General features: G+C 40.3%; 1 protein-coding gene across 6 annotated transcripts in view; it reads right to left on the bottom strand.

The window, feature by feature from the left end:
• Bicdl1 (BICD family like cargo adaptor 1) overlaps positions 1–24168 on the bottom strand; it is a 91551-nt gene that overhangs the window by 26186 nt on the left and 41197 nt on the right. For all 6 annotated transcript variants that reach the window (XR_012443582.1, XR_012443583.1, XM_074061364.1 and 3 more), the window contains exon 3: positions 571–687. Coding sequence is in view for 4 of the 6 variants with exons in the window: in XM_074061364.1 (XP_073917465.1) it covers positions 571–687 (117 nt within the window). In the remaining 2 variants the exon portion in view is untranslated. The remainder of the gene's footprint in view (positions 1–570; positions 688–24168) is intronic.

The raw sequence follows: 24168 nt of genomic DNA on the forward strand, positions 1-24168 counted from the left end.
TCTGTTTTGGCTGGTAGTATGACTCTTGTCCTCTCCTCACCTCACAGCTGGATGCTTACAGTACTGTCACTCATGTGCTACTTTCTGTTCTCCCCAGTGCCATGCTCTCATGTACTTTCAGTAGCACTGCCATGTCCAAGGTATCACACAAAGTGCTCTCCCTGTGTTAACCCACCAAAACTTCACAGAGGCCCACTGAAGTAGAAAACTTCTACTGCGCTCATTTCATAGATGAGAGTAACAGCAGACTTATCAATCAAGGTGGGCTGAACTGGACCTAAGAAGACTGCAGAAAGGGAAGATGCCCTTCCTCAGCATTCTTTTTTTTTTGCAGGGACTGACATGATTGACATATTGAGTAAAATGCTTTTGATTTTTCTAGACCCAGGAGCAAGGATCAAGTGTTCCTCATTTAGTCTCTCACAGAAATGTCTCTTTTGAGGTTTTAGTCCCTTTTATATAGAACAGGGTTTTGTTTCCCAGCTCAGATGGCTCCTTATCCAAAGACTCAGTGCAGAGCCTCCAGGTCTAGCCCTTCCACCTCCAAGCACGGCCACACAGGAGCCTCACCTCAGCCTGAAGGCTCTCAAGCCGGATGATGTGCTGGTTGGTTGACGAATTTTTCTCCCGAAAGTCTTCTCTGAGGGCATGGACCTGCATGGAGAGCTGTCTCTCGACTTCCGATGCCTGCAATAGAGGAGACCTTTTGAATTGATCCAGGTGGTGTGGAAAGGAAGTTGGTTAAGACTTCTGCCTTCCATTTCTCAAGCATCTCTCTCTGCTTTTCCTAGGAGTTCACGGTGAGATGCTAGTTTCCCACCTGGGACACATCCGCACCTCAGCTCTGCCTAGGTCTGAGGGCACTTCACTGACTGGAGGAACTAACAGTAAGCTCTCAAATGTTAGTTATTATTAGCATTATTCTGTACATAGCAGAAGCTCAGCAAATGTCTACAAATGTCTACTAGATTAAGACAAAGTCTCATTATTTTACATGAATAAATGAGTAAGATGGGTGGTCTAACCTCCTGCCTTAGGAACTCCTTTATTTCTCCCATTAATTTCCTCTGCTGCATTCAGACAAATCGTTTCTATCTTTATTTCTCACTTCTACTCAACATGAGCAATTCTGTCATGTCTGTTAAAAATTTTGACCATTTGTTTCTCAAGGACGTCTCTGCAATGTGTAACTCTCCAGGGAGGGCTGACTGAGGTGCTTCTTCTCCTCCCCATCTGTTTCTTCTCAAGTCCCACTTTGCACTCCAAGCCTCCTTCTGAGGGCCTACCCCAACCCTCCACAGGCAGCTCTGCATACAGAGCAAAGGGTCACAGGACAAGCTAAGAAACTGCTTCAGTGCTCTGAGGCCACACGGGCTCAGTAAGCTTTATGGGTTCTTGGAAGAAGATCACCATGTACTGGAATGGTTAGGGACAACTAACCATTAGGAGGTGGAGAGCGATAATGCTGAAATGGTTGGCTAGCTGTTTGATGAGGCTCTCTCCATAATGGTCACAAATGCTGTACTTTTTAAAATCTTCAAGTATTTTATAATCATCTGTCGTTTCTGGTTGTTGTTTATCCCACAGATTAAACAAATGCTGTCTAACTGCTTATGAATCTGAGCCACCTGCACCCCAAATGCCTGGCCCTTATAGTTTTGTTTTAAATAATAAATTACAAAGCACACAAAACAACAAAATAAAACCAAACCATCTTTTTTCCTTTATATTCTAAATTTAAATTCAGTCACCACTAGCTTGTTTCCTAATTATTTAAAAACATGTTAGCAGCCAGGTGCCAGTGGTTCTCACCTATAATCCTAGCTACTCAGGAGGCAGAAATCAGGAGGATTGTGATTGTGGTTCGAAGTCAGCCTGGGGAAATAGTTCTGTGAGACCCTAACTCAAAAAATCTTTCATAAAAATAGGGATGGTGGAGTGGCTCAAGGTAAAGGCCCTGAGATCAAGCCCCAGTACAGCAAAAAGAAAAAAAAAAAAAACCCCAACAAAACAACAACAAAAACACATTAGCTGGGGGCTGGAGGTGTGGCTCAAGTAGTAGAGTGCCTGCCTAGCAAGCACAAGGTTCTGAGTTCAAACCTCAGTACTGCCAAAAAAAAAAAAAAACAAACAAAAGAACAAACCCCAAAAATATGTTAGCTAGTTACTCTCACCCAAAAGTCAGCCATGGTGGCGCACACCTGTAATCCCAGCTATGAGGGAGGTGTAAGTAGGAAGAGCACTCGATCTGCTAGGCAGATGGTAGGACATCTGTCTAGCAAGTGTGAGGTCCTGAATTCAAACCCCAGGGTCACCAAAAAAAAAAAAATTACTGAGTGCTTAGTATGTGTCAAGAACTGTGCTAAATACTTCCAAAGCATTATTTCACTTGTCACCTCTAATTTACTAATGAGGAATATATGCAGGAGGTGAAGGAGCCTGCCCAAGATCTCAGTAAGTATTAACACCAGGAGGTAAACTCTGGGCTTCTCATTCTCAGACTGGAACTAAAATCCTGACTTGTGCTTTGAAACAGCTTCTTCTATTTCCATTGCTCACTACAGAAACCACAATTTACATGTTTTTTTTTGGTGGCAGTAGACTGACGTTTGAACTCAGGGTCTTGTGTTTGCTAGGCAGGTGTCTATCACTTAAGCCATGCCTCCAGTCCTCTTTCTTTTCTTCTTTTTAAATACTATGCAATTTTATTTAAGACTCTGCTCAAATTCTTTTTTTTTTTTTATGAAATGGAGGGCCCATCAGGAAAATTCTCTCATATACTACAGTTTGACTGTTTATACTGAATTTGGTAGACTTGGAATTTCAAACATAGATTTGCAAAGCACTGGGTAACTCAGGTAGCTAATGTTATCTCTGGCTTCACCTCCTTGACATGAATCTCAAATCAACAAAGCCACAGAGATGCACTTGGTCTATACATGCAGCCCAGCTGGTATGAGAAATGCTCCTGGAGAGTGGCTCTTGGCAAAGTGATCTTCCTAGAAACAGAGCTTTGTCGTTTCTTACCAGGAAGTTTGACTCCAGAGCCCCAGCTCTTGACCACTAAGTTGTAATGTTTCCTTCCCACGTGTGACTCCTCAGATGAAGCCAGGGATATACAGCTTACTTTTAACCTACATTTCTCATTTGAGTCTCCAACAGCCTTCACAGGCAGGAACCACGGGCCTCATTTTGCAGACAAGGAGGTAGCAATGCCTTGCTCTTTGGCCACATCACAGCCACTCCCAGGAAGGGGGCCAATCTTTTGTCTGTAAGTAAATTATTTTCCTTTTTTTCAGAGATGGAATCAATCTCTAGATTTGACTAACAGACTGAATATTAGCTATGGCTGCACATATAACCTCTTAAGTGTACATTTACTTGAATATTCTGGTGTATCAGGAAGCAGAAAGGAAGCATGAGCTCAAGAGTGAACTCTGAGTATCCCTGAGTTCTTTATGTGGGAGAGTGAACCAGGCAACAGCAGTCTCTGCAGGGCCCCACTGGTAAGAAAAAAGTGAACAGCCAAACAACCCAGGTTAGTACTCCTGTGTTGCCACGTGTGTGTAAATTAAACAAGCCATCTAACCTCTTTGAGTCTCTCTTTCCAAGATTATAAACTAATTCCTCCTTTACCTGTTAATTCAAAAGGGCAACTCTTAAGCGACACTCCATTTCCCCATTTCCAATTTAGGACAGAGCAGGGTTGAGCTCAGTCACTGAAGTTTAGAGTAATAAAGAAAAACTACACTGCCAGAAATTTTGGTCAGCTGTAGGAAATATTGAAAGATTTAAGGATCAACTGTTGTCCTTTTCTTTTTAAACAAAAGAAACTATAATAAAACCCATGTATTTAAAATGCTACCTTAAAAACTTACCTTTAAAATACATATATTTTAGCATCTTTCAATGTCAATATGTAGATCAACCTTACTCTTTTGTTATTAGCATATAATAGCTGTACAGAGGGATATACTGTGATATTTACATTATGCGCTTACAATGTATCTTAGCTAGATTTATCTCCTCCATTGTTCTTCTTCCTCCCCCATCCCAACCTTATTCTTTTTAACAGTTACCTAGTATTTAGTTATATGATTTTAATTTAACTAGTCTCTAATGATGAGCATTTACAGTTCTTCAATTTTTTTTCCATTGTAAACACTGTTGCAAAAACCACCTTTGTTCACCCATCTTTGTGCTTGTGGGAGAATTCCCGTAAGTGGATAAATTCCCATAAGAGTGGAATCACTAGGTAAAAGGACATGCATATTCATTTCCATGGGTTTTACAAAACTGTTCTCCAAAATACCTGCTGCATCAATTTATACTTCTGGCAGCAGCACAAATATGCCTACATCTCAGTAATGTGCCACCACACAGTATATTATAAAAATCTTTTAATCTGCTTATCTCTAATATCTTCAAAAAGTTATCTATCATTGCATACACAGTGGTTGATAAAAAAAAAAAAGACATCTGAGAAATAGCTCTACTTCTGTCACAGAACTCTGAGTTTAACACTTATTGGGTTACTATTAAGAATTCTCTTGCCTGTGCCAGTGGCTTACACCTATGATCCTAGCTACTCAGGAGGCAGAGATCAGGAGGACTGTGGTTCTAAGCCAGTCCCAGACAAATAATTCAGGAGACTCTATCTTGAAAAATGCCATCTCTCTCTCTCTCTCTCTCTCTCTCTCTCTCTCTCTCTCTCTCTCTCTCTCTCTCTCTCTCTCTCTCACACACACACACACACACACACACACAGAGACGGGCTGGTGGAGTAGCTCAAGTGATAAAAGCGCCTGCCTAGCAACCATAAGGCCCTGAGTTCAAGTCTCAGTACTGCCAAAAGAAAAAAAAATCCTCTTATTTCCACTTTGCAAATTTTTGTAACAAGGCTACATTATTTAGGTAAAAGAAATCCACATTTCTGATAATAGAATGTATCATTAAATAATTTCTACTCATGAAAAAAAAAAGAATCCTCAAGTTGAGGAAACTAACAGTGTTTTCCTTCTCCCCGATTTGGTCGGAGAACCACCTACAACAGTTACTTCCTCCCCAATGAACAGATCTGTTCCATGATTAATTTTCTTATTGACACATTTAGTAATATATGAACATTTCTCATTTAGTTTAAAGTGGTTTGTTTAAACTGGCCAAAGCACAACTGTTAACTATATATTTTCTTGTTAAATGGAAGAAAGAAAATTGCATTAGTTATACATGAGCATTCATCCACTTATTTGTTAACATGGAAAAAACCCAGTCACTTAACTCAGAAATTCTCATAGGAAAGATGTACCCATTTGTACTCTGCCTGAGAGAGAATCTCCATCTGCCTTCTTTCAGGGCATGATCGACAACGGGCACCTTAGGGGTGGCAGTGAGTGATAATGAGGATGCTGATGACAGCTACTGCAATGATTCACATCTGAGCATCTATTATGTGCTCTATCCTGTTCTAAGTAGTCCACATTTACTATCTCATTTAATCTTCATACTAACACAAAGAAGTAGGAAGCTAGAGTTGGCCATTATTGCTGAGGAAACTGAGGCAAGTCCCATTTCCAAGGGCCCATTGGTATTAGGGTTTCCACCCAGATCTGCAGCCTCTATAGTAGTTGCTCAAACTTGAGACTGAGTGTCTAGTACCATGTACCTTTTCTCCACCTCAAAAGGCTTAGTAAGCTGAGAGAGATACTAGGGTAAAACCCTTTAATTTACTCTAATTTCAGACAAAGAGTGAATTATTTAAAAACATCGGTACTTGTGTTGTGACTGAGAATTGTTGCTCTAGGATAATACTTTAATGTAATATTCCATTAGAAAGATGGGTCATATTAGATCAGGGCAAACACAACAAGGGGATTGGACTTTGATCACATGATAAAAGCTTTAGCACACAAGGGAGGGGTGAGGATAGGCAAGACACCTAAAAAATTAGCTAGCATTTGTTGCCCTTAACGCAGAGAAACTAAAGCAGATACCTTAAAAGCAACTGAGGCCAATAGGAAAAGGGGATCAGGAACTAGAGAAAAGCTTAGATCAAAAAGAATTAACCTAGAAGGTAACACACACGCACAGGAAATTAATGTGAGTCAACTCCCTGTATAGCTATCCTTATCTCAACCAGCAAAAACCCTTGTTCCTTCCTATTATTGCCTATACTCTCTCTTCAACAAAATTAGAGATAAGGGCAAAATAGTTCCTGCTGGGTATTGAGGGGGTGGGGGGCAGAGGGAGGGGGCGGAGTGGGTGGTAAGGGAGGGGGTGGGGGCAGGGGGGAGAAATGACCAAGTCTTGTATGCACATATGAATAATAAAATAATAAAATAAAATAAAATAAAAAAATAAAACAAAACAAAAAAAGATGGGTCATAACTTCCTTTACCACTCCATTACTATTAAGCATCTAGCATCTTCCCATATTTTGCCACTATAATGCACTGATGAACATTTCTGGTCATCGTGTGGTGGTAGAATTTACCTGTGTAGAAATGGACTGGACAACCTTATTGTGTCAGAAAGGCAGACAAATATACACTTGAGAAAATCCACACTAATTCGAACCAAATATGGGTTTCTTTGCTTAACTAGAAAATCCAATTAACCAAAAGTCTATCTGTATATATGCATATATGACAGAAATAAAAAAATCACACAAGTTCATGCTTTTAACTCTAATTCTAATCCAATCCTACAGGGTTCTTTCTAACCTTCTTTCTTTTCTTAACTGTGACTTCTTTTTCCTGTAAGACAAAAACCAGATTCTCATGATCCTCAATTTACCTACTTGGGTCTTAGCAAATACCCAACAGTAGTTTCAGATTTGCTAATCCATACTCCTGAGAAAAACTTAGTGACTATGCAGTATCTGAGTGCAGTTCCTTTTCTCTTGAAACCTTACCATTCACAGTCAAAAGACTTTTCCAGCTATTATTTTCTTCTCCACCCCCTTCAAGTGTGGTTGTTATTCATAATGCAGCTAGGTTTATTGTTACTGTTTATGATCCCTTAGTTGTAATTATTTGCACATGTGAAAGATTGCCATGGTTCTGTTACTTTCTTGTCAGCTCTTTGATGCTTGTAAGAAGTCTTTTTCCATTTATCTAGCATTAGGACCGTCAGTCCACAAAGCCTACTGCATTACTGGAAATGAAGCCTTTTCTTTCCAAAAGTATTGCTGAAAATCTTACTGTCTTCAAACACTAAGGAAAATAAAATACACGACAAACTTCACTTCTGAGCTTTATTTTTGAAAAGCTTTTTTTTTGCAAAGCTTTTGCAAGGAATTTGCATTTTCAAACCTAGTCAGAACAGAAAACTATTATATATTTTTGCATTTATTTATCATTCAGTAAATAGCTATCATTTTTATTATTGTAAATAATCGAGACAGCAAAAGGGAAGCTTTATCCTGTAGTATGTTATCAACAGACCCATTCCACCCATAATCAAAACTGAAAGTTTTTAACAGTAAAATCTTGAAAAATCAGGAAATTCAGACTGAGAAATTAATATAGATGTGTTTATTAACATATTAATATACATACACTTATTTCTTAGCTCTGTCCTCTGAAGGGCATAAAGCAGTGACACTCTAGTAGCAAAAGGAATACCTAGTACTCCGATCTTGGTACTAGGTTTCTAAATATCGCTCTCTTTATACATGAACCAAGGCTACTAGGAGAAATGGCTGGTTCCAGGGTTGGGACAGAAAAAATAGGAAATGCACTTGGACTATCTTGTGAACTAGAAAGTAAGGAAGTGTTAAAAAAAAAAAACAAACCCAAAAAAACAATGGTGGTACCATGAAGTGACACAGGAGTCAGCCTGAAGGAGCTCTCAATGGCTAAGACGGGGATCATTTGACCAAAAAATGATGATAGTAATAGATTATGACACGTGGGATAAGATAAATATTCATGAGTCCACACTGATAAGTGATTAAATAAATACACAAATGGGGGAAGAGAGCAGCTCTCTCTTACAAAAGAATTCTGGTGAATGCCTGTTGAAGGAAGGATGGAAACTGAACATAATCACGATGCAAGCATCACAGTAAGAACCATCACACCAGCAAACAGTGGGGAAATGCTAAACCACTGGTCGAAAGTCTGGTGAGAAACAGGCTACTTACACAGCCCCAAAGCATTTACCCATAAGATTTACTAATTACAAAGGGAAAAACAATAATTTTACAGTGGGGAGGCCTGGAAGACACATTAACCAAGTGATCAAAGTTAACACCACCAGTAAAATACAGCAACACTGGGTCCTCAGTGTGATGTACTCAGAGGATACAGCTGCACTTCTGTGTTTTTTTTTTTTTTGCGGTAGTGGGGCTTGAACTCAGGGCCTTCACCTTGAGCCAGCCCTTTCTGTGATAGGCATTTTTGAGATGGGGTCTTGCAACTATTTGCCCGGGCTGACTTTGAACTGCAATTCTCCTGATCTCTACCTCCTGAGGAGCTAGGATTATAGGCAAGAGCCACTCAGCAACTTCTGTGCTATTCTTGGCAAAAGTGCATAACCTCAATCTAATTGTCACAAATCGTGACACAAACCTAAATAGAGGGGATATCTACAAAAAAAAAAAAAAAAGATCAATGCTCTTCAAAAGTATCAAGTTCAAGAAAACCAAAAATCAATGAAGAACTGTCAGCAGAGAGAAAGGAAATATGACAGCTACATGCGATATGGGAGCTAGATTCAATATGGTAGCCTAGATTGGATCCTGGACCAGAAAAAGAACATTTGTGGGAAAATTGGCAAAGTTCCAGTATGCACATAGATTAGTTTAGAGCCTCAGTGTAAATTTCCTGGTTTTGATAACTGTGCCGTGAATACTAAGATGTTAACATTAGAGACAGCTGGGTGAATATGATACTCTCTGCTTTGTTTCTACAAGTCTTTTTTTTTTTTTAATTCTAGATTGGTTGTGCCCCCTAGACACCTGGCAGAGGAAAACACAAATCCTTTCTGGAGGATGATACCTTTAACCCCCAAATCAAGTAATCTCATAAATAATTTTCCAATAAAATAAACATTTTATAGCTAAAAAAAAGAAAAACTAAAGCAAACATGTACTCATAGAAACAAGGGCTCATGAGCCAGAACCAGCAGAAGCAGATCCATTAAGGACTTCAGATCCTGAGAGCTTCAGATACAGATCATAAAACTGTGCTGATTATGCTTAGAGAAATACAAGTTTTTTTTTTCATTTTTCTTTTATTATTCATATGTGCATACAAGGCTTGGTTCATTTCTCCCCCCTGCCCCCACCCCCTCCCTTACCACCCACTCTGCCCCCTCCCTCTCCCCCTCCCTCAATACCCAGCAGAAACTATTTTGCCCTTATTTCTAATTTTGTTGTAGAGAGAGTATAAGCAATAATAGGAAGGAACAAGGGTTTTTGCTGGTTGAGATAGGATAGCTATACAGGGCATTGACTCACATTGAGAGAAATACAAGTTTTAAAATAGCTAGGAATTAGGAAAGCATGAAGTATGACCTACTAGATTTGAAAAGGATCCAAGACATCAAAAAATGAGAAATAATAGAAAATCCAAAAATTAAAGACTTCTAAACATCAGAAAGTATCACTGAAAAAAATGAATCAGTAAGGCCCAGAGGAGGAGAAAATACCTGCAACGCATATGTCTGACTTCTATCCAGAATATATTGAAAAATTCTAATTCAATAATGTTATTTGAAAATCAACAAAAGATCTGAACAGATTCTTCACTAAGGAAGATGTAAGAATGTCCCATAACCATGTGAAAAAGTATTGCACATCATTAGTCACCAGGGAAATATAAATTAAAACCACAACAAGAGGACTGCGGCACAGCTCAAGTAGAGGCCCTGGGTTCAATAACCAGGGTTCAATAACCAGTACTGCAAAAACCAACAAACCACACGAGATTAACACCACACACTTGTAAGAACAATACAATTAAAAACACCAAGAAAATACCAGCAATGGGGTACAACTGGAATTCTCATACATTGTTGGAAGTGTAAAATGGCATAATCTACTTTCAAAAAAAGACCTTATAGTTTCTTATAACAACAGAGTTTAAGAACACCTGAGACAGCTGTAGAGAAAATTAACACACTAGAAGACTAGTCAGAGGAATTACCCAGATTACAGTGGAGACAGATAAAACAGATGAGTTATGCTATAATGTTCCCCACAAGTTTAAGCTGCCATTCTAGATGGGCAGAGCAAGGGATACAGGCAGTAAGTGACAAGTTACTGGCTGACAATGTCCCACCTGTGAAAGACACCAACTCACAAACTCAAGATGCTCAACAAATCCCAAGCGTAATAAACAAACCCACACATAGCTACATCATAAAGAAACTACAGTACATGGAAGACTAAGACATGACCTGGAAAAACAGACAGAAGGAATGAAGATTACCACTCCAAAGATGTGATTTGCTTAATGTGAACAGAGCCCACATTAGCAGCTCTTCCTAAAATAAAAATACATATAAAAATGTAAATATGGTAGTGACTTATAACTAACTGCAGCTGCTGAGGAGGTGGACATCAGAAGGATCACAGTTTGAGGGCAGCCCAGACAAAAAGTTGACAGGACCCCCATCTCAACAAAAAACTGGGCATGGCAGTGCATACTTATAATTCCAGCTACTTGAGAGGCATAGGTAGGAGGATTTCAGTCCAGATCAGCCTGGACAAAAAGTGTGAGACCCTGTCTGAAAAACAACTAAAACAAAAAGCGTTGCAGGCATGGCAAATGATAAAGTGCCTGCCTAGTGAGCATCAAGTCCTGAGTTCAAACCCCAGTACCTCAACCCTCTATCCCCAAACAAAATCCCCCCAGTAAATATGAAAAGGTATTTTCTTGCTGAAGTTTTCCTATGGCTCCCTGTTAACCAGACACAAAGGACCTCCCAAGGCTGGTCCTCAACCAAGCCTGCACTTCTTTATCCCTGGACACTGGTTCTTCCCATGTTTCCACTGGATTCCTTCTAGACTTATCTGGAGCACCACCTCCTCCAGGAAGCTCTCCAGAGTGTGCTCCTCCCCAGGCATGTGCCTCCACAGAGCACAGAATACATCTAATTTCAGTCACCTGTTTATGCTCCTCTTTCCCCACAGGTTCAGCTTTTAAAGTAGAATGTGTGTCTAGTTCACTTCTGTATTCCCAGTGGCTAGCATGGCACCTGTCCCATGGGTAGTCTCAGAAGTCTGATCTGAACTAAACACAGGATCCTTCAAGGGTGATTGGTATTGTCCTTGAGAAATTAAAAGAACCATGTCTAAATGTATTGTAGGTAACTACAGAAGGAAAAAACAAGAAAAAATCTCCAAAACAGGAAATTAGGCACCCAGACCCCAAATTTGAAATAAATGCCAACAAACAGTTCAGTGAATGGCCAGGTTCTCCATAGGACTGGGATACGATAGGGAGGAAGGGGATCTGGGTCTGTCTCAGATTCTAAGATGTCACTGTACCTTCATATATAAAAATCAGTTATTTAACCCTCATAATGCAGATGAGGAAGCTAAGTCTTGGGTGTAGTGTAAGTTTTGTCTGCCTGAGTCATGTGTGTGAGCTACAGAAGTATGAACAAGATGTGCACCAGACCACAACCACTGTCACGTAACAGCATGAATGTGCTGAGGCCATAGAGAAAGTGACGGATAGCAAACAAATCAGATGCCATCTGAGGGAGAGACAGGGAAGGGTAGAAAAACTAGTCAAAGGAAACAAGAACACATCACTTTAACAGCCATTTACGAAAGAGAAAGACTAAGGAAGAGAAAAAATAAAAAAATAAAACCACAAACAAATCCTCTTTGGGTTTAGCGGAGTCACAATGCTTGCAATATTTAAAGGAAAATGTTTTCTTTCCCTGCTCTTGCCTCCTGGGTTTTAACAAGCTTGAAATTTATTTTACTATTTTAACTTCTCTCCTCCTAGACTTTGAATTCCAGCACCTAGGACTATTTAGCATATCACTGGTACTCAATACATATTTGTAGACCGAATGGTGCATGCTTGTGTGCTCTTTCTCTTTCTCTCTGGTGGTACTGGGGTTTCAACTTAAGGCCTCACACTTGCTAGGCAGGCATTCTTCCACTTGAGCCATGCCCCTAGCCCTTTTTTGGGCTTTATTTTTCAGGTAGAATGTCATAGTTTTGCCTGGAGCTGGCCTCAGATCATGGTCCTCCTACCTACTGCCTCCTGAGTAGCTGGCATCACAGGCACACACCAGCATCCCAAGCTTATTGGTTGAGATGGGGGATTCTCACTAACTTTTTGCCTGGGCTGGTCTCTAACCATGATCTTCCTAATCTCCACCTCCTGAGAAGCTGGGATTACAGGCATGAGGCTATATCTGGCCTGTGTTTTCCTATTAGAAAGCCAGTTTTCCTTTTAAGTTTCATATTTACTTTTGTAATATGCAGCATTCCCCAGACCTTGCAAAGCACAACTTCACTACCAAACCAAAGAGACAAACATACAATAATTTGAGTGAAAAATGTGAGATTTTAACATAACAGAGCTTCATCTTACTTAAGCTTTTCATCTTATTTCCATGTTTACTAATTATCCCCTTTTTTTTTCCCCAGTGGTAATGGGTTTGAACTCATGGCCTTGTGCTTGCTAGGCAGAGGCACTCTACCACTTGAGCCACTCGCCCAACTCTAGTATCTGTTTTGTGAACAATCCAAAATTCAGTGTCTGTGAAGGCACAAGTGCCCATCTAATCCATGTGGAGCTACTGGTTCTTGCACATTCATGCTGTTATGTGACAGTGGTTGTTGTCTGGTGCACACTTTGTTCATACTTCTATAGTTCACGCACGTGATTCAGGCAGAAGAAACTTACACTACACCCAAGATTTATGTCCAGGAACATCCACTGCAGCACTGTTTGTAGCTATAAAAAAAGGAAGCAATCTAAATGTTCACTAGTGGTAGACTGGGTTAAAAACCATGTATCAGTGCAATGGAATGCTCTACATATCTACCCATATTGATATGGGAAGATGTTAACAGTGTAGGATAAAAATGGGAGGGCTGGGACGTAGCTCAGTGGTAGGCCATTTGCCTAGTGAAGCCCTGGGTTTGATCCCCAGCACCACAAAAAGAAAAAACAAAAAAAGTAAAAATGGCATATTTGGTTCCATTTAGTTGACATTATGTAAATACATTTATTTATGTGTATGCATGCATAAAAAGAATCCCTAGAAGGCTGTTCATCAGAATGTGATCAGTGATTATCTCTGGAGGATGAGATTCTGAATGATTTTTTACTTTTGAAAAATTATTTTTCTTGTGACTAGAGGTGCCTGACATGCTTCCATCCAAAAACAAAGAAAAATCCACAACAGTCATATTACCAGAGGGTGTGAGGCAGAGCATAAGGGTGCAGCAGGGATGTAGCTGAGATGGTGAAACACAGGACACACTTAGCCTTACAAAGGAGGGAAGTAAGCACACAGCATCTGCTGCTCCTTTCCTCAAAGTCAACTCTGAACCAAGAGGGACTTTGCTGGGTGGAAAAAGAGCAAGTAGGAAGTATCTGGCAGTCTCCACTCATGATGCCATAGATATCTGAGACAATTTACTGCTGGAAAGCCCTATGGCCCTCTCAAGTTCTAAGCACAGTTAGGAGAGCTACTGAGTTACCACATCACTGCACTGCCCCAGAAAAAGAGTCTAAGCCACACTGTACCCACCTCCTCCTAGACTCTTGCTGCATGAGTGATCTTGAGACTCCATTTGTCAGGAGGACCTGTGAAGCAGCTGGTCATCTGCCCCAGTGTCTCTGGAGACTCAACTCTGTGAACCATCCAGAGGCCTAGCCACCTTCCCACAGTCCGAGAAGCAGCTTAACAGCCTTTCCAGAATGCTTGACCTTCTGAGATCCCCAGGAAGCAATCCGTGGCCTGGTCTATCCTCCTGTGGCCTCAAGAGCAGGTGACAGCCCATTCTTATAAGCTCAGCACAGTAAGGCTTTGAGAAGTAAACCCCACCCACCCACCTTAGGCTCTAGGAAGCAGTTAGAAGACCCCCTGAGAAGTGAATGACCAGAGGCTCTGCAAAGTCAGCCATTCAGCCTTTATGATACTGACAGACTTCTGAATGGGCCCAATGGTGCAGCCCAGCCCCTCCACTACTGGGTTAAGAAGATGCACTCCACCTACCCTTGCCCACTGGGGAGACCTTACTCTCACATGACCCATGGAAACTGAGAAGTGCCCCACACCAGCATCTGGGTACACTGTGCCCAGATCTGCCAGCAAATCTACCCTGACTAAGGGAGTTGCATCCAAGCTGGTGGTGCAATCTTACAACCCCTGCAGCCTAGGCCATTGAGACACTCACAGATGTTGCCAATACTTATTACAACTGAAGAACCTTACATGGACACTATGCTAAAGTGCCCACATGGAACCAAAGCCAACACAGCCTATCCAACCAATACCCAAACACACATCTCCAACAGAAAGTCTTTTAGGACAAAAGTCATTCTATAAAACTGGTAGAGGCAATGGACTCACCAGGTGTGCAAATACCAATGTAGAGATGCAAGAAGCATGAGAAAACAAGGTAACACAACACTGCCAACCAAGTATGGTAGTGCTACTTGGGAGGCCAAGGTGAGAGGATTGCTTGAGCCTACAAGTTCAAGACCCACCTTTATGGAACAACATAAATGCCTCTAAAGAAACACAGTAACTCTGGTAATAGACCCTAAAGAAAAGGAAATATGGGCTGGCAGAGTGGCTCAAGTGTAGAGTGCCTGCCTAGGAGGCAAGAGGCCTTGAGTTCAAACTCTAATACTGCCAAGAAAAGGAAATAACAAATTTCCTGACACAGAATTCAAAAGAATGATTTTAAGGAAACAATGCAGGCACCAGGAAATTCAATGGAACTAGAAATTCAGCAAAGAGACAGAGCTCACTTAAGAAAAAGAAGGTCAGAAACCTTGGAGCTGAAGAACTTAATAAATGATAGGACAAAAACAGACATGAAGAGCAATGGAACAGAAGACCCAGATATGAATCCACGCTGCTATGCCCACCTGATTTTTGACAAAGGAGTCCAAAACATGGACAGCCTCTTCAACAAATGTTGCTGGGAAAACAGAATATCTGCATGCAGAAAACAAACTAGATCCATGTCTTCACCCTGTACAAGTATCAACTCAAAGTGGATTAAGGAACCTAATATAAGACCTGAAACTTTGAAGCTACTGTAGGAAAGAGCAGGGAATACACTGGAACTTATAGACATAGCCAATAACTTCCTAAATAGAACTCGAATGGGAGAAAATCTTCAACCAGCTATACATTTGACGAAGGATTAATAACCAGAATATACAGTGAGCTTAAAAAACTAAACTCCCCCAAAATAAATGACCTGAAGAAATGGGCGAATGAACAGAGCTTTTTCAAAGGAAGAAGTCCAAATGGCCCCAAAACACATGAAGAAATGTTCAACATCCCTGGCCATAAAAGAAATGCAGTCAAAACCATGTTAAGATTCCACCTCACTTCTGTCAAAATGGCTATCATAAAGAATACAAACAGCAACAGATGTTGGCAACAACGCAGGGAAAAAGGAACCCTCATACACTGTTGGTGGGAATGTAAATTAGTACAACCACTATGGAAAACGGTATGGAGGCTCCTCAAAAAACTAAAATTAGAGCTGTCTTATGATACAGCAATACCACTCCTAGGGATATACCTGAAGGAATGTAAGTCAGGTTACAATAAAGACAGTTGCATACCCATGTTTATTGCAGCACTACTCACTATAGCCAAGCTATGGAAGTAGCCAAGATACCCGACAACTGATTAGGAAAATGTGGTATTTATATACAATGGAATTTTATCCAGCCATAAAGAAGAACGAAATTTTGTTTGCAGATAAATGGACAGTACTGGAGATCATCTTAAGTGAAGCTGGCCAGGTTCAGAAAGTCAAAGGCCACATGCTTTCTCTCATATAGGCTCAATACAAGTACAATTTATATATACATATTTTTTGAGGTACTGGGGCTTGAACTCAGGTTCTTTAATCTGGAACCACTCCACCAGCCCTATATTTGTGAATATATATATATATAGCTATATAGCCCTTCAGCCCGGGCTGGCTTCAAACCGCAATCCTCCTGATCTCTGTGTCCCGAGTAGCTAGTATTACAGGCGTGAGCCACCTGCACCCGGCAAGCAATATTATATATATAGAAATATATACAGAATATGTATCTAAAAATGGGACTGGTAAAGGAGACCAAGCCAGGAGGAAGGAAAGAAAGTGAGTAATAATGAAGTACATCACCCATGACATCTGTGTAGGAAGAAGACAAAAGGAAACATGTTGAAAACTGCTAAACAATACAGGAGAGGGGGGGAAAAGGGCAGGAAGTGCAATGGAGGGGGGTTATTTTGATTTAAGCATAATGCATACACAGGTATAATCCCAAGACAAAAATCCCATTGAGCAATGAGCAGACACCTAAACAATGAAGGACAAGAATGAAAAACAGGACACTAAGAGGAGGGCACTAATGGGAGGGAGAGGGTAAAAGGAGGAAGTAAAGAAGGTGAATATGGATGATGTATTTTCTATATAAGAATGAATATAGAATTTTTAAACCTGTTGAAATCACCATAAGAAGAGGACTAAAGTAGAAAGAGGAAAAATGGAGGTAATGAACCAATTTGGGATACAACACATATACACATGGAATGTCATAATGAAACTCCTTTTATAGGTAACTTAAAAATCTCTTTTTTCAAAAACGGAAGACAGGAAGATAAAACAGGTCCTGTTTAGGGGGTGATAACAGTGGTAGAGGGAGGATACAAGGAAAGGTTGTAGGAGGGTGAATATTATGTACTCATGTATGAAAATGGAAACATGAGACCTACTGAAACTATGCTAAAAATGGGGGGAGGGGAGACGGAGAGGTAAATTTAACCGCCCAAGAACACAGAGCTAGATAGCACTCACCCCTACTTCAGTGGATTTTATCTCATTCCCTATTATTTGTCAAAAACAAATAGCCATATACTGGATGCTTTTCAAGGATGCCAAAAATCCATCTCCTAGAATGAGGAAAGTCTGATGCCACTAACAACGTTATTACTCATGTGAGGGAATGCCTGATAAAGTCGATGCACAGTGGCAGTCTGTTTAGAGGCAGTATGTGTAAAAGCCACATTGACATTTAGAAGATATACGCCCCTAGACAGGGGCCATGTCTAATTTTGTTTTATTTGAGCTAACTTTAAAATCAGAGCACAGTAACAGTTTTGTTATGATCATCCTTTGACTATCACTAGCATAATCCCTCAGCTTCAAAGATCAGTAGTTCCAGCAGCACAAGCTTTAACTGAAAAAGAAAAAAGGACAAAATGCTAATCTACTTTCGTTTCTGAAAGAGGACCATTATTCAGTGTCAGATCCCTACTGCTAGTTAATAAAAATTTCAGCAACCATAAGTATTTTTAATTTTATTTTTAAATGTTCTCTGAGGACTTATATATTAAAGTAGGCCCCAGATATTCCAATACACTGTATACACAAGCATTTGATTCACACTTAATTTTTTGACCAAATGAAACAATCCTCTGTTAACTTGATGGCCTGGCTCTTTGCACTAATTCCAATATGGATGAAATGCATACTTACTATGCTTTGAATTAAGGATAAAGAGATGAATAAGATACAGCTCTTTTGGGAAAACAATCTTCTGAACATGAGATCTTAAAAGAATATAATCTTTCTTCTCTACCAGTTTCTGTACTGTGTGACTTCAGGAAAATTGCTTAGATCTCTGTGCCTTAGTTTCTTCACCTGTAAAATGAGGATAAAGTAGTACCTACCTCTGAAGGTTGTGCAAATGAAGTAATACATAGAGAGTGCTGAGAACTGGTAAACAGAAGGTACTGTATGTGTTAGCTGTTGTTATTGCTATTTTCTTCATCTTCAGAATTACTATAAACCACAGACAAGCCTAACCTTGATTAAATGAGGGTAGAACTTAAAGAGACTGAAGAAAAGAGCCTATGAAAATGTGGCATAGGGACTAACAGAGGATGGAAAGAATGACAACTCTAAGTGAAGCAGAACTGCAGGGATTCAGGCACTCTCATCCATGAATGTGGCAGTCATAACAGAGGAACCTTAAAATGTCTAGGGGGAAAGAAAGAATGAAGTACTGCATGGTCTCTCAGTATTGAAAATATCCTGACTACTGTGGGCTTCCTGGATTGTGAACTGTTTGATTTCAAAAGGAGATTGCATGGAGATGCTTGGGAAAGAAACTGAGAACCTTTTCATAATAAGCAGGAAGGTCAGACAGTGATTACATCTACTGAGCAAACTTTCAGGTAGGGGAGTGACAGGAATGGGCAGGCACACATGCAGGAGGCTTTTACTGGAAGGCCAGTGATGTCACAGGACACATTCAGGATGCCCTCAGAAAACAACTGTCAAGTCTAATCCTAGTAAGGAAAGAAACTCTAGTTTTTTTTTAATGCTTTCACCAGGAGATCTAACTAGACCTAAAAAAGGTGGTTAGAAGGTTAAATACTCGTTTACAGCTAGAAGATAGGTTAGGAGAAAATTGCTCTCTAAACTGATGGTCAATTTCTTTTTCTCACCACCATAAATACAGGACTATTAAATCAAATTATGACTTTTTCTCCGAAGTGCCACATTCTATGACTATACTTATGGTATGCTCATTTTTGGAATGTTTCCCCCAAATTTTCACCTGATAAATTCTTGACCTTAACAGTTCAGTTTAGAGGTGACTTTATAATCTCCAAGGGTAAAATGACTACATTATTTTTAGTCCTGCAGTACGTTATTACAGCACTCTCTTTTGTTTGTTTACATGTTTGTTTTTTTCTGAGGCTGTGAAGGACATATGGGTAGGAATTATGTATCCAATTTATCTGTTTCCCTAATAACATGCAAGGCACACAGTAGGTGCTCTAATGTTTACTGTGTGAGATAAAATCTGAGCACCCTAAGTGAGTCCTTTCCATGACAGTCTAGCTATGACTGTGAAATAGAAATTTAGGGTTTCTATTTTCTATTTTAGGATTGAGCCAGCTCCAGAAGTATCCCTTTAGCAAGGTTCCAGCAAGACTGCCAGGAAATTAATGAGATCGTTCTCTTTAATTTAAATGGCCCATCCCCAGTAAAAGATATTTCCTCTATAGGTCAGCACCATGGCTCAAGCAGATTTTCTCAGGCCTTGATGTAAATTACCAATGACTAATCTGTGGATTTGTTGCTGGGTGTTTCTACCTACACCCTCACTCTGCTTTTGCATGTGGAATCTTTAATACTCTGTACCTACAACTTCTTTTCCTGTGCCCTCTAAAAACTTCACTAAAGTCTTTCTTTTATAAGGTCACTGCCATTTGACAGGAGATGGAATTGAAGTTCTTTTAGGTGGGGCAGTACTGGGATGGAACCCAGGGCCTCAAGCCTGTTAGGCAAGCATTCTACCAATGAGCTACATCCCCAGTCCTTTTATTTTTTTGAGACAGAGTGCCACTATTTTGCCCAGATTGGTCTTCAATTCCTAGGATCAAGTAATCCTCTTGCCACAGCCTTCCAAGTAGCTAGAACCAAGGTGTGCATCACTATGCCTAGCCTGCAATCTTTCTGGAGCTTGACATTTATTAGGCAACCCCCAAAACATATATAGGAGAACAGGTTGTAAATTCAGATTTCTTTCATACTAGAACAGAAACTCATGTTCTGTTTGGGTTGAATACAACAAATTAAACCTGAGGAAATGGAGGATAACAAAATTTATTTTTTTTGGTGCTGGGATTGAACCCACGGCCTCGCGTATGCTAGGCAAGCACTGTGCCACCGAGCTACATCCAAGCCCCAGGATAACAAAATTTATTAGGCACTTTCTGTGTCCAAGCACTACACTATAACATACATGTTACCACATTTTATTTTTTGCTTCAGATTTTAGACAGGGTAGCCCAAACTTTCACCAAACTTTCCATCCTCCAGCCTCCACCTCCCGGGTGCTGGGATGACAGGCCTCCACCACCATGCCAAGTGTTCATTTCATCATAACAACCTATGGAACGAGTACAGTTAACCCCATTTTATAGACAAAGAAACTGAAGCTAGTCAGTCATTTACTAGGTCACTCCCTAGTAAATGTTGGCATTAATGCAAGTGTGACCCGATGGCCCATGGGAAAAGACTGCTCTCAGGTTGACTTCTAGTCAGGTTTAGCAGCAAAAGCTGACACCAGGTTAGCACTTCTTCCTGAATGTTTTGAGATCTCCTCTGACTCAAGCTCCTCTATCTAAATCCCTACTCAACAGACCCGTATGGCCAGCTAATATGCATCACAAACTCAGCATGTCCAAAACCTCAACTCCTGACTCCTGGAGCCTTCATTCAAACTAGTCCTCAAGTCTTCCCTTCTAGCAGAGCCCACTTCATTCTAAACCATCCTTGATTGCTTTTTCTCCCCTCGGACACCATATCCAAAACCACCTGCAAATCATCTGGACCTGACCTTTGAAATTCACCTCAGAGGACTGTTATGAGAATGAAGTGAGCTTATTATTTATAAAGCTGTTAGAATATTGCCTGGCATAGAAGTATGCTGTGAGTATTTATGGAGTAATCTACACTTTTCCCTGCCCCCACTCTCCCACCTGAGTTCCAGCCGACACTGTTGCCCACTTAAGACTGCTGACTGCGTAACCACCTAACTGGTCTCCCCACTTCCATCCTTGTCCTCTGACAGCCTATTCTCCATGAAGTAGAGCTTCTTCCAAAAACCCAAGTCAGATCATGTCATTGCTCAAAACCCTCTAGAAGCTATCACGCTCAGAATAAAATAATACAGTTAAGTCCTTATCATGACTGTAGCCTTTGGCAAAATTCCCCACTCCAGCCTTGTCTCTGATCTTTTTTATGCACCGAATTCTCTGTTCCACTTACACCAGCCATTCTGCTGTCCTCAGCCCTATGAAACACTTTCAGCACATCTGTGTATCTGCCTCCCTTTGCCTGGAACTCTCTTCCCTCAGTTTTTTCAAGGCCTGTTCCCTCACTTTACTCAGGGCTCTTCTCAAATGTCACCTTATCAGAGGCCTCCTTTCTTGCTATGATCTGAATGTGTCCCCAAAAGTTCAAGTGTTGAGAATTTAATCCCCAGATTCACATGTTGATAGTTTTTGAAGGGGCCTTTGTGAGGTAATTAGAATTGGATGAGGTCATGAGTTTGGGGCTCCCATGATGGCACAATGACTTTATAAGAGGAAGACCCAAGCTAGCATGGTTGCCCTGTCTCACCATGGGACACCATCCACCATGTTATGATACACCAAGGTCCTCACCAGACGTTAACACCATGGTCTTGGACTCCCTAACCTCCAGAATTCTGAGCCATCATCCAGTCTAGTATTTTGTTGCAGCAACAGAAAATGGATGAAGATTTTACCCTACTCTTACCTGTGTCAATCTCTTTTCTCTTCCTGTTAGATTTTTCTCTATGCCACTTACCACAACTGATAGAAAGTTCTTTGTTAGTCAATGTCTCTCTCTTTGTCCCTGATGTAAGCTCTGAAAGGTCAGGGTCTTTGTTATATTTGCTGCCACACCTAGTACTCAGAACTATGTCAGGTCCATAGCAGACACATTTGCTGAACATAGGGAAAATGGGTTTATATGAAACTTATTTTCAACTTAAGGTTGTCTATAACAGGGAGCAAAACAAATCCCTATCACATAGTAGATTCAGTTTTCTATAGGAATTTTTCATTTTTAAATATTAAGAATTTTGTCTGTGTGTGTGTGTGTGTGTGTTACTTGGGTTTGAACTCAGGGCCTTGAACTTGCTAGGCAGGTGCTCTACCACTTCAGCCACGGCCCCAGCCCTTTTTGCTTTTAGTTATTTTTTGAATAGAGTCTCGTGTTTATCTGCAGGCTAGCCAGTACCACGATCCTCATATTTATGCTTCCTACATAGATGGGAGAACAGGTGTGTACCATCAGACCCAGTTTTCACTGGCTGAGATGGGGTATCACAAACTTTGTACCCAGGCTTGCCTTAAACTGAGATTCTCCTGATCGTCTCCCAAACAGCTAGGATTAAAGAAGTGATCCACCTTACCCAGCTAAGAATTTTATCTTTAAATCTTCCTTATAGTTTGAATAAAATGCACTGAAGATTAATCATTCTAATTTTTTACCTTTGCCCCTAATTACTTATCAATAGTTACAAGACTCTACACATATTAGATATAAAACCTTTTTTTTTTAAAATCAGATTTACCTTGTTATGTCCTTTTTGTAGAACCTGTTCAAACAAAATTCAGGCATAATGCTATTTCTTACAGAAAAAAGTCCATGGTAAGATTTTTTACTAAGAAAGGTATTTCCTACTAAATGCTCGATCATAGACATAAGGAAAAGCAGAGGTTAAATTGTGGATACAGCAGCTAAGTAGCTTGGTAATCTCCCAGTTGGATGTTCTACTAGTAAAATTGGGCATTTATCGAGGCAAATACTTCTTACATCTTGCCTCACATAGCTTATACATGGTCTGATGGCTGCCATGGAAACAGGAGTAATGTTAGTAAGGATTAGCTATACAGAGTTTTACCACTGGGCACAGAATATTTTCTGTGAAGTCACTGGGGAGGCAATACAATAGTATGGGGGAATAAAAGGTCGGTGAGGCTGCCTAAAAGTAGAAGAGGATGAGGAGGGCCCAGGCTCCTCCACCAAACAGGATTCTAGCCATTCCTTATTCTTACACTACTGATGGCTTGGAACCCAAGTTGGAGCTTCTTCCCTTTAAATCCTACATCTCCCATAAAGTCTTTGCTAGTAAATTCCAGCTCTCAGTTCTTGCTTGTGTCCCTCAATTCACATTTCTAAAAATGGCCTTCATGGAGAAGCATCTAACAATAGTGTTTGCTTGGCTCTCTAGATGTTATAAAATACTTCATTAAATTCACACAGTAATTATTAAACAACAGGTATTATTAACCCACTATTTAGTGACTTTCCCAATATGGTAAGTTATTTCCCCCAAATAAGCCTTATCATCAACAATCTGTAGGCTCTTCAAAGGAAAGTATCCTGTGACCTCACCAGTATTCAGAAAGCTCCCAACAGTCAGTTGACAAAAGTGATTTAAAGAAAATCGACAATGAAAAAAAAAAAAAACCTACACAAAATGTGAGCAGATAGGAAGGGGAGACTGCTATTCTCTTTTTTGGCTTAAGAACTAAATGTGGTAGGGCATAGTAGCTCCAGCCTATAATCTTAGCTACTCTGGAGGTGCTGATCAGGAGGATCATGATTCAAGACCAGCCTGGGGAAAAAAGGTTGTGAGACACCATCTCAACCAATGACTGAACAGTGGCATGCACCTGTCATCCTACCTACGTGGGAAAGCACAAATAGGAGGACCGAGACCTGCGTTAGTCTAGTATAAAGCAAGACTCCAACTCAAAATAAACTAACACAAAATGGGCTGGCAGAGTGGCTCAAGTGGTAGAACACTTGCCTAGCAAGCATTGAGGATGTGAGTTCAAATCCCAGTACTGCCAAAGGAAAAGAAAAATAACTCAAATGCACTAAAAGACTTTTAACAATGTCCATGTACTATTTTAAAAATAAAAAATATTACATTTATATTAATTTCTACCTATGAACATATTGGAGCTTGGTCATGATCAGCTGTGAGGTACGTTGTAAGTCACTGTCATTTGTCATTATTGATCACATAATGAAGTAAATCTCTTACTTCAAAAAAAAATTCACAAAGGATAAATTGATAATGCTCACTCACTGTTTTCTCCAGTATGGGGGAAATGGTTTGGTTACAGCAAGCCCTCTGGATATGCCAAGCATTGTGAGCATGTGTCTTGATGGAAACAGGTTAAGAACCACTGGTAGGGATCGCCTGTCATTGGAATTTACACCTAATTGCTCCCGGCTCACAGGTGAACATGAGCAGTGTGTGGAAGCAATCTGGCCTCTGTTTCCTCAAGCCTTCAAAACCATGGCCAAAACACAACAAGGGGATTGGACTATGAGCACATGATAAAAGCGAGAGCACACAAGTAAGGGGTGAGGATAGGTAA

This window comes from Castor canadensis, chromosome 18 (genome assembly GCF_047511655.1).
Source record: "Castor canadensis chromosome 18, mCasCan1.hap1v2, whole genome shotgun sequence".
Lineage (NCBI taxonomy): Eukaryota > Metazoa > Chordata > Mammalia > Rodentia > Castoridae > Castor > Castor canadensis.